Raw genomic sequence first — 12219 nt, 5'->3', positions numbered from 1 at the left:
TTGCAGTTAAGGAAATTTGGTCTCCAGCATGATATGTCATATTCCTGCTGGGCCTTTTGAACCCGATGGTCAGTGTGCATGACCCCTAGATGTAGTGTCACCCCCACTTAGCAAATGTGGTGTGGCTGAGGGGAGACATGGAAGATCTTTTAAGCAGGGCAGGACACAAGTAGATTTACATCTTAAGTAGATGATTGGCTGGCCGTGTGCTGGAAAGATGTGAGGGGGACGAGTGTGATGAGGAGGTTGTTGGAGAGAGTCCAGGCCAGAGGCAGGGACCGGGACCAGGCAGGGGGAATGTAGATAGAGAACTGTTTTGGTGGTGAAATGAAAGATTTGGTCTTCAGTTGGGCAGGGTGTGAGAGAGACAGGGAGGAGAGTGGATAGACCTAGCTTCTAGATTGGTAGTGAGCAGGTGGTACCACCCTCTGAGCTCAGGAACCAGGAGGAGGGTCATGCTCAGGGGCAGATGGAGAGCTGGGCTTGAGGGCACCAGCCCAGGAAGCAGAGACCTGTAAGGTGTGAGAGAGCTGAGGAACCCACTTCAGGGAGGGTGGGTAGTGTGGGGGGCCCAGCAGGGAGGTGTCCCGGGGAAGAAGAAGACATCCCCTGCCTCTGGCAGCTGCTGCTCCTGATGACTCTGCAAGAGTGGTTTCTGGAAGGGGTTGAGGCTAGCCCAGATCACAGTGAGCAGAGGCCCAGGTCAGGGGACGTGACAGTGGGGATGAGGGGGACTTGGAGAGGGCAGGCTCTTTGCTTTGCTGTTTGTCTGCTCCTGGGACACTCTCCCCTCAGCTCATAAACAAGCCCAGCTCACCCGTGTCCCAGGGGTGACCCCCCAAAGGAACAGGTGTCTAGAGGAAAAGCTGTCATGGGCATCAGGGGTGAATGGGCTATGGTGGACCCAGAGGAGGGAGTCCTGCCCTCTGAGGGATGACGTGGAACTGCAAAGAGGCTGAAGTGCAGGGAGGTCACTCAGCAGGGAGGTGGTGGAGCCGGACTGGGCATCCAGGCCTTGGACTTCAGAGCCAGCATGTTTTAATGGCTGCCTCACCCCTTCCTCGTGCGTGGCTTTCCACTGCTCCTCTCTTACGCATCTGGCACATCCTGCCTGCCTGTGAGGTGTGCACAGGGTGAACCTGGATGGTGAGACAAGAGCTAGTGCCTCATGCACAGTTGCGGAGGAAGAACCAGTCACGTCTGGTCATTCAGCAGGCAGAGGGACTTCAGATTCAAGTACAAGACTGTGTCCTCACTCCCTAGCCATAACTCCACTGCCAGCCCTCTCCTAAGCACCTCAAGGATGAGAGGACCTGGGGACCTTCAGCTAAGTGTCTGTGAGAGGGGTTCCTGTGCTGCAAGAGAGTCTGGTATAGATAATCTGGTTCTGATGAGTAACGATTATGCATAGTGCCTGCTAATGAAATGTATTTGAACTTGTCATCAGCAAGTACAGATGACCTTATGCTTGGGAGGGCGAGAGTGGCTTAGAATTTAGATGTGCACAATAAATGAGAGAATCAACGTTGTTAGCTTCAATGCAGTTATGTTTTGTGCTAGAAGAAAGCGACATTAGCCAACTAATGGCATCCCCTTATGACCTCTGAAGGTTTGGCGATACATCTTTACAAGAAGTCATCAACGTGGAGAGTTTGGTGCGGTTAAATTCCTACTTCGAGCAGTTTAAGGAAGTCTTGCCTGAGGATTGTAAGTATTTCTTCTCTCACGGTGGGATTCACCTGTTGTGGTCTCTTGTCACTTTCGGTGTTTGAGCCCTTCCTGCCATTGGGCTGTCTGCTCACCGACCTTCCAGATGCTGCCTCCGCGCACTGATCCTTCCTTGCTTCCCTGCCCCCGACGGCCTACTGCGTAGACTCTGCCTGGCCTGAATTCCCACCCAGAGAAGCTTTCCTCAGGCTGCAGCCCTCGCTCATGTCTTCTGGTTGGGTCTCTTCTCACACACTGTCTTAGTCACTGGCGTTCACTGATGCATTCAGTGGCCTGCATTGTGCTCCTCCTGGCAGGACAGGTGGGATCACAGAGGCAGGACCCCCACTTGGCCTGGGGGTCGGCTTGCCCCGGCTGGTGTGAGTTCCCCATGTGCCTCCCGCCATGGTTAGTAGAGAGTAAGATGCTGGGCAGACACTTATTGCTGGGTATGGGGGCAAGAGTGTTCCTGTCCTGGTGTCCCTGGAGGCAGTGGAGAGGTGACAGCAGCCATCCCTCCGCTGACACACAGCCCTCCCTATGCCTGATAGTGAAGATGCTGCCACCGCCGAACTAGGCAGGAGCCCAGGGCCCACTGCACTCATTGTGCTTGGGGAATTCTCTCCTGAATTCAACCTGGCACATGTTCACTGAGGCCTCGCCTGTAGAAAGTGCCACAGGACCCCGTGATGAACAAGGTGTCGACCCTGCCTGGGAAGGAAAGCCAGCTTTCAGACTGGCTCTGCCTCTCTGCTGGCACTGCTGCAGCCACCAGCCGGCACACACAGGTGAAGGAGGCAGAGTCCCACCCTCATTCCACCAGCATCCTCTGATGGGGGTTCCCAGGGAGGGCAGGTGTGGAAAGGCTTCGGTTGTGTTCACAGGTCACTGATGTGCCTGGCTCTGTGCTGTGCTGTATACACATTTCTGCACTGAATCCCCACAACAGCGCTATGAGGTAGGTTAGCGTCCATCGTACAGATGGAGAAAGGGGTTGGCCTGGCCCTGAGGCTGTGCGCTTAGACAGTTGGCAAAGCCGTCCTCATGGGAGACACTGGCAGAGACCTTGGGGGCCGGGCTGAGGAGCTGATGTTCATTTAGCAGTTTTATTAGGGAGGCAGTGTGGACAAAGCTGACCTTCAAGGATTTGTCTAGAATCAACAAGAGTGTGCTGCCTGGGTTGAGGAAGGGGTGCAAGCCAGTGGTGGACTGAGGGTGAGGCTGTGAAACCTTTGTTTGCTTTGTTCTCCAACTTTGACCTGCTGGTGTCAGTGGGCGGCTCTTTGGATGCTGCCTCTGTGTGCTGATCCTTCCTTGCTTTCCGGCCCCCCACGGCCTCCTGTTCACCTGCGTAGACTCTGCCTTCCTGAGGAGGATTCGGAGGAGATTCAGCTCCCTAGTGGCTACTTGGAGATGATGCTGGGGATGCAAGAGAGACAATGATAGGACGGGTTGAATGAAGGGCCTGTGCTGGGCAAGGATCACTAGAGCTGGCGGCAGCAAGAATGTGGCCCATTGATGGGCAGAGGAGCGGGACTGGGGAGACAAGGAGCACAGCCCAGGCCCCAGCTGCCTTTGTGACCTGGGGAAATGGTCCATGAGAGGTGCAGCTCCAGAGCCACAGAGCGAGGCCTAGCGAGGCTGTGATCAGCTGCACAGGGTGACGTGGAACCCTTTCTTGGCTGAGGTTACTGTGTGCCAGACAAGAAGCGGCTGAGGATGACTTTGGGAAAGGCCCCTTGTGGAGGTTGGTTGGGAAGAAAGGATGTGACAGAAGGGCCAGAGAGAGAGTCGTTGGAGAGGCAGGAGGAGAGCAGCAGTGTTTCCTGGAGCCCAGGGCAGGTGTGGACGGGGAGTCCACAGTGGCCCATGAGGGGGCAGTCTCAGGGTGGTGAGGGGCGCAGGGGAGGCAAGTGGGCAACCAGATGGCGCTGCTTTGGGACAGACTGCTCTATCCCGGAGCCTGGCAGAGATTGAGGGGTAGGGCTGTGGGAAGGTTGGAAACACACCTGGAGCACTATGGGAGATGTGTGCTCAAGGCCTGAGGGAAGGAGCTAGAAAAACAGGGGCTACAAGATGGAAGAGGATGACATTACTATAAATCAGGGTCCTGGGAGCCCAGGTGGATGGCAAGCCAGCAAGGAGGGACAGGGGTGGGGAAGGTAGGACATGCAGGGATGTTGGTGTGGATGGGAGGAAATACAGGGAGCTCAAGTCAGGTGGCCTGAGTCTCCCAGTGAACTGAGGGAGGTGAGCACAGAGCTGGGGCCTTGCATGGGGTGCATCCTTGGAACGGATGCCGTTGGAGCCATTGAGGTTCCAGCCCTGACTACACATTGGAATTCACTGGGGAGCCTGGAAAAGTCCTAATGCCAGGGCCCCACCCCAGACTGTGGTGGGCAGGGCCTGGGCCTGGGGAGTTTCAGAAACTCCCTGGGTGATCCCCATGTGCTGCAGCCGGGGCTGAAAACAATGACATGAAGAGGTAAGGAAAAGGATCCCCTGAGGACTCTGCTGAAGGTCTTTAGTACCTAGCTCTTGGGAACACAGGTACTGAGGCGTCCTCATGTTCTTCAGGGGTGATCATAGTTAAAAGTGACAGATCGGTCAAGCCCTTGCATGTGCCAGGCCCTCTACACACTTTCCATGAATTTTCTAACATGATCCTCACAGCAGCATTGGGAGGTGGGCCTGGTTTCACACCCATTTGACATATGAGGACATCGAGACGTGGAGGGCGAGTCCCGCAATGAGCCCATATCAGATGTAGGCAGCTTGCCACCGCTTGTCTTCCAATGCTGCAGGGGGCGGGGCCTGTGCGGGCTACCCAGGCTTGGACTGGAGGGCCGGTCCCCACCCAGGCACCATGAAAGTGAGTGGGGGGAGAGGGACAGAGGACAGATGAGTGGGAGTGGTGAGCGTTCTGTCAGGAAGGGGGAGTACTGTGCTCAGCATTTTGGAAGGCGGCCAGCCCCAGGTGATGTGAACCTAGCCTGCTGAGGAAGGCCGAGGAAGGGCGTGGCCCACAGCAGCGAAAACAGTGAGGCGTGGGCCTCTCCAGGGTGGGGCCAACAGCACTGGACCACGACCCAGGAAGCTGGGGGAGCAGTGGACCATTTAGCCTTCAGCCCCAGGAGACTTGCTGATCTTTGAGGCTGAGAAGATGGAGCCCACCTGGTGAATACCCCCTAAGTCTGCTTGGTTCCTCAGTGGGCAGTAATCACTAGACAGGGTGGCGGGGAGGCCAACAAGCTCTGGTTGATCTTAGGAAGTAGATCAAGCCATCCCTTCCAGGAGGCTGCATTTTCCTGACCTGGCTCAATTTGCCTTCTCTGCGCTCCCACAGCCTCCATCACAGACTGAGCCCTTCACAGGCAAGAGCCTTCTTTCCATTTCCATTTGGCATGGCACTGAGCATGTATCAGGAGCATGAAATAATTAGCATAGGATCCTGTGTACACCAGGGTGAGGTTGTATGGTGGAAACTGTGTGCAGCTAGACCCCAGAATTCCATATATTTGGTTTTGATTTGGGGGCTCAGGTGCCACGGCTGTTTTCCTTAGACATAACCTTGAGGCTCTTCTCTTTTTCTCTGATGATCCTGATGTTTGAAAACTCCGGGGTTCTTAGGTGAGGCGATCTGACTAAGCTTCCGGTGAAGGGTCCTGGAAGGGCCTGGAGACTGTCCAGAGACTGTCCCGGTGGTGGAGGGAAGCTGTCAGAGCATGGGAGGAAGTTCTCCACGTCCCCCTGGAGGGGCTGCACTGCCCACGTCCCCCAGGGATGGCCACACCCGTTCCATGGTCAAGACTCACTGCCCTGAGCATCCTCCATCCCTGGTGGTTGTTTTGAAGCCCAGATGGATGCTCCTCACTCCTTCCCACTCTTGGTGATTCGATGTCCGCTCTCCAGCCCCTTGGAAGAGCTGAAAGGAGACTAAATGATTGCTCTTTGCAGGTGGAACGGAAGCGGCAGTAATTAAGTGCTCACCAGGTCCAGCGCCTAAGCACACCCCTCCCTTGTGTAAATCACACTAAACTTCCAGCTTGGGCCGGGAATTCATTTTGCCCTTCCTCTGCCTCGGTGGCTTCCTTGGGCTGCATTCCCAGGTGTGGCACCGACTCCCACAGACTCCCCCTCTCTTCCAGGCCTCCCTCGATCTCGGAGCCAGACGTGCCTGCCAGAGCTGCTGCGCTTCCTGGGTCAGAACGTACACGCCAGGAAGAACAAGAACGTCGACATTCTCTGGCAGGCTGCTGAGGTGCGCGTTGGAGTCAGGACAAGAACGTTGTTGTTGCGCCTGCCGCCAACGATAGTAGTAATAACAAATCAGAGTCTCAGCCAGGGGTGGAGAGAGCAAATGTCTCCATGTGGACACAAGAGAGGGTCACTGAATATGTTCCACACCCCCAGAAGATGCTGAAGGTTGCCTGTGAGTTCGTTACTTTAGGGCTGCCTGAGTTCTGATAACTTGGCCCAGAGTCTATCCTCTGGGGCATTTAATAACCAGGCCGATGGCAGTTGTCACCTTCTTAAGCCTGTGCAGTTGATACCAGCTAAAACTTGCTGCCTACTGCATCTTTTAATAGTACAAAGGGAGGCCGTGGTGACCTTTACAATCTCTTTAAATAGTACTTATCGTGCGTTATGGTTCAGATCTCCTTTTTGCCCCAAGTACTCATACTTCAAATATTTTTGCATAAATTTACTTGTGGAGTTCCAGTCACTGCTCTGAGCCTGGGTCTCAGAACAGTCTCTAGTCATTCACTCACCCCTGATGAGGGGTGAGTTCACCTCCTCCCCGCGGCAGCACTGGGACCTGTCCGGCACTGGGCCTTGCACACGTAGACTTAGGACACAGCGGCCCCCAGTGGCCTTCCCTCCCCCGCAGCCTGCGCACAGGGGAAGGACGGCCCCATGCCCCTCTGCCCCGGGGAAAGGAGTTGGCACTGCACTGCCCGAGTGGGCACTGCCACGCCCTGGTTCCCAGAGCCTGAGTAGCCGTTAGGGGGCTGTCTCCCCACAGCTCCCCCGAGCTTCATTCCAGAACTTTACTGCTCTCCTTGTCAGGAGAGAGTTTCTCTCAACCCCCATCTCTTCCAGTGCAGCAGACGCTCTCAGCCCGTCACGGTGCTGGCCCGCCATTTAGGTTGTTTATTAGATGTTGTGTTGAGAGCTGTCTTCAGGAAGTGCCTCTTTTGAACAGCCATTCGCTAATGGCTGTGGCCGCTGGTATCTTTCTGTCGAGAAGCTTTGAAGAGTGAGCATTCCCCTCTGTATATCAATCTGTTCTTTTAGCCTTTCAAGTGCCCCGGCTGGTAAGACTTCCTCCTCATGGAAAATGTGGGGGGTCAGTCTGAGGATCTCCCCTCTGTGGGCCAGGCTGCCCCTGGAATCTTTTTACAACAAAACACATTCGGAAGCACTGAGTGACATGAAGCTCAGTGGGAAGCTTGGTGGGGTTCACGCCCCATTTTTCAGGTGTCTTCCTGGTTCTGGGGCCTCATCTGCCATTGCTTGCTCAGGCCGAGCCCAGCAAATGGGGTGTCGGGTGGGACTCGTGCATGCTGGGGTGTCCCTGCATCAGGGCCCTCAGGCCTATACACTCTGCAGGCACAGGGGCTCCCCTGCTTTCTTTTAGTATGTTCTTTTGGGGTATGCTAAGCACCCCTTGGCTGGCTGTGCCCAGTCTCTTACACAGGTACTTTTGCAAGACTTCAAAGAGCAAGCCTTTCCCCACATGACACTGAGAGGCCAAGGGGTGACAGCCAGATCCCTCTGCGTTGCACCCTCTGATGCACTCGCAGAATAAACCTGCAGACGGCTTTATGGACAAGAGCGGATGCAGGGACCTGTGTACCTTGTTTGGGAACTGGTACTCTGTATGACAGAAAAACCATCAGTCATAGTGCTGAGCGACCATCCCCTATAACCAGGTCAAGAAAGCAGTCCATCCAGCCCCATATTTTTTGTTCGCAGCAGAGGCCCCAAGGTGTAGAAGCATAGATTCAGAGGTAGAAGAATCTCAGAGTCCCTTGGATGCATCTCTTCTCGTATTGTCTACCTGAGGATCCCCTAGGGGGCAGGTGGGTGTGGGGGCAGTAGCACCAAGCCTCTCAGGTACCGAGCCCTCCTGTCCCATTGGACCAGAGCTGCCCTCCTTTTGTGGCTCTTACTTATTTTCATTTCCATGTCTGCACAAGGGGACCCTGGCTCAGTAGTTGGAATATCGTTAGTCAGGTCTAACGCCTCATTTCACGGATGGGGATGGGGAGACAGCAGAGCCTGGCGCTGCAGACCACCCTCTTGGGGAAAGATGCACCTCGGCCACCCCTGCCTGCCTTCTGGAACCTCGTGTAGGTCTGGCTGCCCCGTCAATGAATGTAGACTTTCCTTGACTCTGTTTGTAGTCCCAGTGTGTGCCATGTGTCTGGGGCACGAACTCCACAGCCTGTGGCATTTAGTGAGCATGTCCGCATTCACCCTCGCTTCGTCAGTTAGGGTTTTACAGATCACCCAGCTTAGGGGCTGCTTAGGGTCTTCTTTTTCTTTCTCTTTTGAAAAATTTTTGGTGTGTTCTCCATAGAAGCCCATCTTCCTCCTGATGGTCTTGGCCGAACTTGTTTGGGCCTTTTCTGTTTTGTCTTTCCCTCGACATGGTGCTGAGGACTGATGTGCTCTCCACCCAGGGGCATCCCCGTGGTGGCCGTGCCGTCATGTTTGCTGGCCTGAGGAGCGCTGTGACGCTGCCTTCAGGGCAGTCTGCAGTGGCTCTGGTATTTTTCTGGAGTACAGGTTTCTGGAGCCCACCACTGTTTAACTTGGATGATGTTTCGTTAAACACCAGTGTCGTTCTCACTGAAGCTCTCGTGGCCAGATGTTTTGGAATTCACAGGTTTCCGGGTTTTAGAAAGGTGATGTGGTATACAGTTGGTACACTTATGTGTAAAATGGTGTGCATCACCTGTGTGTGACGTGGTACACATGTATGACTTAACATCCCCAGGGGACTCTGGGGCGGCAGTCTGGAACCAGGCTCAATACTGCTTCACTGAAAAGTCTGAATATTTGTACAAAATGGGAAAGAGAAAGATTATAGTCTCACATCAGCTCAGATCTGGTCATACTGCCAAGTGAGATTGCCACAAACTTACCAAAAAAATCTTCTGTTTTAGGACTTTCTGGATTTAGGATGTGTGCCTCGGATTGTACCTAGTGGTACAGAGAAAATGCCCCAAAATGTCTTCCCCATGGGGAGAGAAGGTGCCCTGAGGTGGTTCTTCCCCAGCCAGGAGGCTGCCCCATGGTGGAGCCCTGCCCTGTGAGGGGGAGGTGCATGGGCACCTCATTGTGTGCCGAGTCCCCATGAGGTGGAGGATGGCGAAGGAGCTGTGGGTCAGAATGTGGCTAAAGGGAAGTGGGTCTTCTGAGCTGTTCCCATCTGTAGGGGTGAGGAGGAGAATAGAGACCAGTGGGTCTGTGCTGTACATTCCAGAAAGGCCTAGAGACCTGGCCAGGGGCTAGGCATCCTGTGAGCTGCTCTGCCCTCCCTGAGCTGGTGTTCATTGCCCTCCTCCCCGGAGGGGTCAGTAACAAAGGGCGGAGCATGACAAGGGGACCCAGGCATAGTTTGGAAGGAAGAGGGTAGCTGGTAAGGGTTAGGGAACGGATCATGATGGCTCAGAACAGAAGGGAGCCTGGACTGTGAAGGAGTGTCCCGTGGGAGAAGGCACGTGAGGGACAGCTAGGGATGAGAGGCAGTCCCGCAGGCAGCGACTTTGTTTCCATTACCGGCTTTAGCAGGCCATGGGGTTGGGGAGCGGCCGGAGAGGGACTGGCGGGCCCGGGTGCCCGCGCTGACCCTTCCGAGCCTCTGTCTTCCGTGAAGGGTCTTCCATGCTGCAGCGTCTCTCCTCTCAGCGCAGCCTGTTCTCCCGTTGGCAGATCTGCCGCCGCCTTAACGGGGTCCGGTTCACCAGCTGCAAGAGCGCCAAGGACCGCACGGCCATGTCGGTGACGCTGGAGCAGTGCCTGATCCTGCAACACGAGCACGGCATGGCCCCGCAGGTCTTCACCCAGGCCCTGGAGTGCATGCGCAGGTGAGTTGCTGCCACCCGCCACTGCCCCGTGCCCCTGCCCGCCCGCCCGCCGCCGTGTAAACTGCAGATGAGCTGCTCGCTGCTGCCTCCCCGTCCGGGGCTCCCCCGCACAGGCCCCGGCTCCGGCCGGCATGCTCTAGCTTGACGTCGGAAAATCCACTCCTGGCTACAGAGTCAAACCATTGGCACCCCCAAATTGAGACAGCGTTCTCGGTTAAGTCGAGGAGCAGAAAGAGCCGGCAGTCTCTCTGAGTAGGACTGCGCTGAAACCAGGTAGACCCAGGCCAGTGTGGGTGCTGGGAAGGCTCTCGGGCCCCTCCGCAGCCTGTGAGTCCTGGCACAGGGCGCTCCCGCGGCCACCTGCCTTGCTGTGGGTGTGACTTCGAGCCAGAGCCTTCTGGGCAGGCATTGCTCTTACATCCTCCATAGATCTCTTTTCAAATGTGCGCGAAGAAAACGCGTCTGCAGGTTGCACTGGTTTGCCCGCTTCTTCTCTAGCCCTGGACACAGTTTGCTTTTATGAGCAAAGTGTCACCTGAGTGTTTTATGGTATCGGCAGCAGCCCCGCCCACCTGTCCGTGTGCCATGGCGACCTCACCCTAATGATGTTCTGATTCTGAGGCAGCAGGCCGGTTTGGAGAATGAACCCCGGGACTAAAATCTCTGGCCACTGTTGATCGATGCCTTGTTTCGAGCACTGCTGGGGAGCACCTAACCTCACATACCAAAAGAAAGGATAAGAAACCTGGTTTCCCGTCTTCTTCAATGTAGTCACCAATGCTGTTCAAGTCTCGTTTCCAACAGTCCCTTCTACTCAATGTTCTGTATCATTTGTCCTCTCACCAAATTCTTTAAAGCGTTCAATTCTCTTATCCTTTCTGTATGTTTCTGCGGTTTGACCTTCTCACAATAGTGCACAAAGGCGATGCCTGAGCTCCTGCCTCTTGATAATGGCATTTTGTAAAAATGGACTCGTTTTGTCCCTGTTTTGTCTTTCCAAATTCGTGTAAACCTCTCTGTTATCTCAGGGCCGAACGTTCATGCCCTTTTAGAAAGTTTACTGTCCTCCCAGCCCTTAGCCTTGGGGAAGCAGTGGAGGCTCAGAGACGCCTGCCCAGGGCACCCTTGACTAAGGGCCTGTCCTCATGGAGCTTCAGGCCCTTCAGGCTCCGTGTCCCTGGTGCCATAGGGGTGGCAGCCACACTTGCACCCTGGTCACTGCAAGGTGGTGAGAGGGGCTGCTCTGGTGAGCTGCAGACCTCCACCAGTGGAGAAATGAGGGAAATGGAGGGGGGCATTCCTGGGGTGGTTGGAGCAAATATTACAATCAGTAGAGCAGGCCCTGAGTCCAGAGTACAATGGATACATAGACCTGTGTTCACTCTTGGCTTCTTGAACAGATTCAGTGAAAACAATTCACTCTGACTCTGACACAGAGGTCTCAGGAGACTGGGGAGGAAGTAGATCCTTAGACACGACTGGGGCCTGACAACGTCAGTGGCCCCTTTGCCGGCTGTAGCCTGCTGTGGGGGCATGTGCACAGCACCTACACGTGCACAGGCTACCTGTGATGCTTTACAAGGCACTTTTGTAACTGATATCCCCTGTGGGACAATTAGAAAATACAGATAAGCCCCTACACCAGTTGTGCCCACACCCCCCACAAAGCAATCCTCCATATGGCTGCGGTCGACAAGTAGCAGTGCGAACCTTTGGATATGTATGGGTGTGAGTGTGGTAATCCACACAGGGGTTCACCAGGCCCTGGATGACATGCGAGACAGAAGCACACATGTGCACACACCAGTGCAGTTATGTGTGCAGTTCTCCCTGCTGTTTTAACCCGCTTTTGTTCATTTAACTGTCTTGTGAGCCTTTTTCAGGTTAGTAAATATAGAGCTTATCATTTTTAGCACATCCTAGTTTATCCAGCTTGCTGTCAGGGAATGTTTAAGCTGTGTATGGTTTTCCAGCACTTTAACCGGGGTGTGGTGAATATCCTTACATATTATTCTCCTATCCACGCTGCCCGGTGACTCCTGAGGTTCTAAGCACACACCTTTGCAGGGCTCTCATACAGACTGCTCCCATACCACGCCCACTCCCACCCAGCCAGTGTCCCCAGGCCTGCTCGCCTGTCCTCTGGGTGTTGTCATTCCTGGCACTGTTCGAGGGCTCTGAGTCTGTAAAGTCGGCGTGGCTTTCCTGCATCCCGGGTCAGGACCCCGGGCCCTGAGCAGGGAAGGGCCTTCCTCTCATGGGAACAGCCCCATTCCTGGTCTCCCTCAGCCTATCTAAACCCCTACCCGCCTCCAATTATGGATGTCTTTTTAAAGTTTCCTAGTTATGTTTTTCTGAATTTTCTAAAATCTCTGCAGTGAACATGTATTACCTTAGTGATCGTTTAAGAAGT

At 54.7% G+C, this 12219-nt stretch overlaps 1 protein-coding gene across 10 annotated transcripts in view; it reads left to right on the top strand.

Moving 5' to 3' along the window:
• The window catches only part of INPP4A (inositol polyphosphate-4-phosphatase type I A), a 132506-nt gene that overhangs the window by 110775 nt on the left and 9512 nt on the right, over positions 1-12219 (top strand). For all 10 annotated transcript variants that reach the window (XM_046660891.1, XM_046660890.1, XM_046660886.1 and 7 more), the window contains 3 exons: positions 1610-1707; positions 5856-5968; positions 9652-9806. In XM_046660891.1, the coding sequence (XP_046516847.1) occupies positions 1610-1707; positions 5856-5968; positions 9652-9806 (366 nt within the window). The remainder of the gene's footprint in view (positions 1-1609; positions 1708-5855; positions 5969-9651; positions 9807-12219) is intronic.

The sequence above is a fragment of the Equus quagga genome, chromosome 5, assembly GCF_021613505.1.
Source record: "Equus quagga isolate Etosha38 chromosome 5, UCLA_HA_Equagga_1.0, whole genome shotgun sequence".
NCBI classification, from domain to species: domain Eukaryota; kingdom Metazoa; phylum Chordata; class Mammalia; order Perissodactyla; family Equidae; genus Equus; species Equus quagga.
Note: the sequence above shows the minus strand (reverse complement) of the source record. Positions and strands in the feature narration are given on the sequence as shown.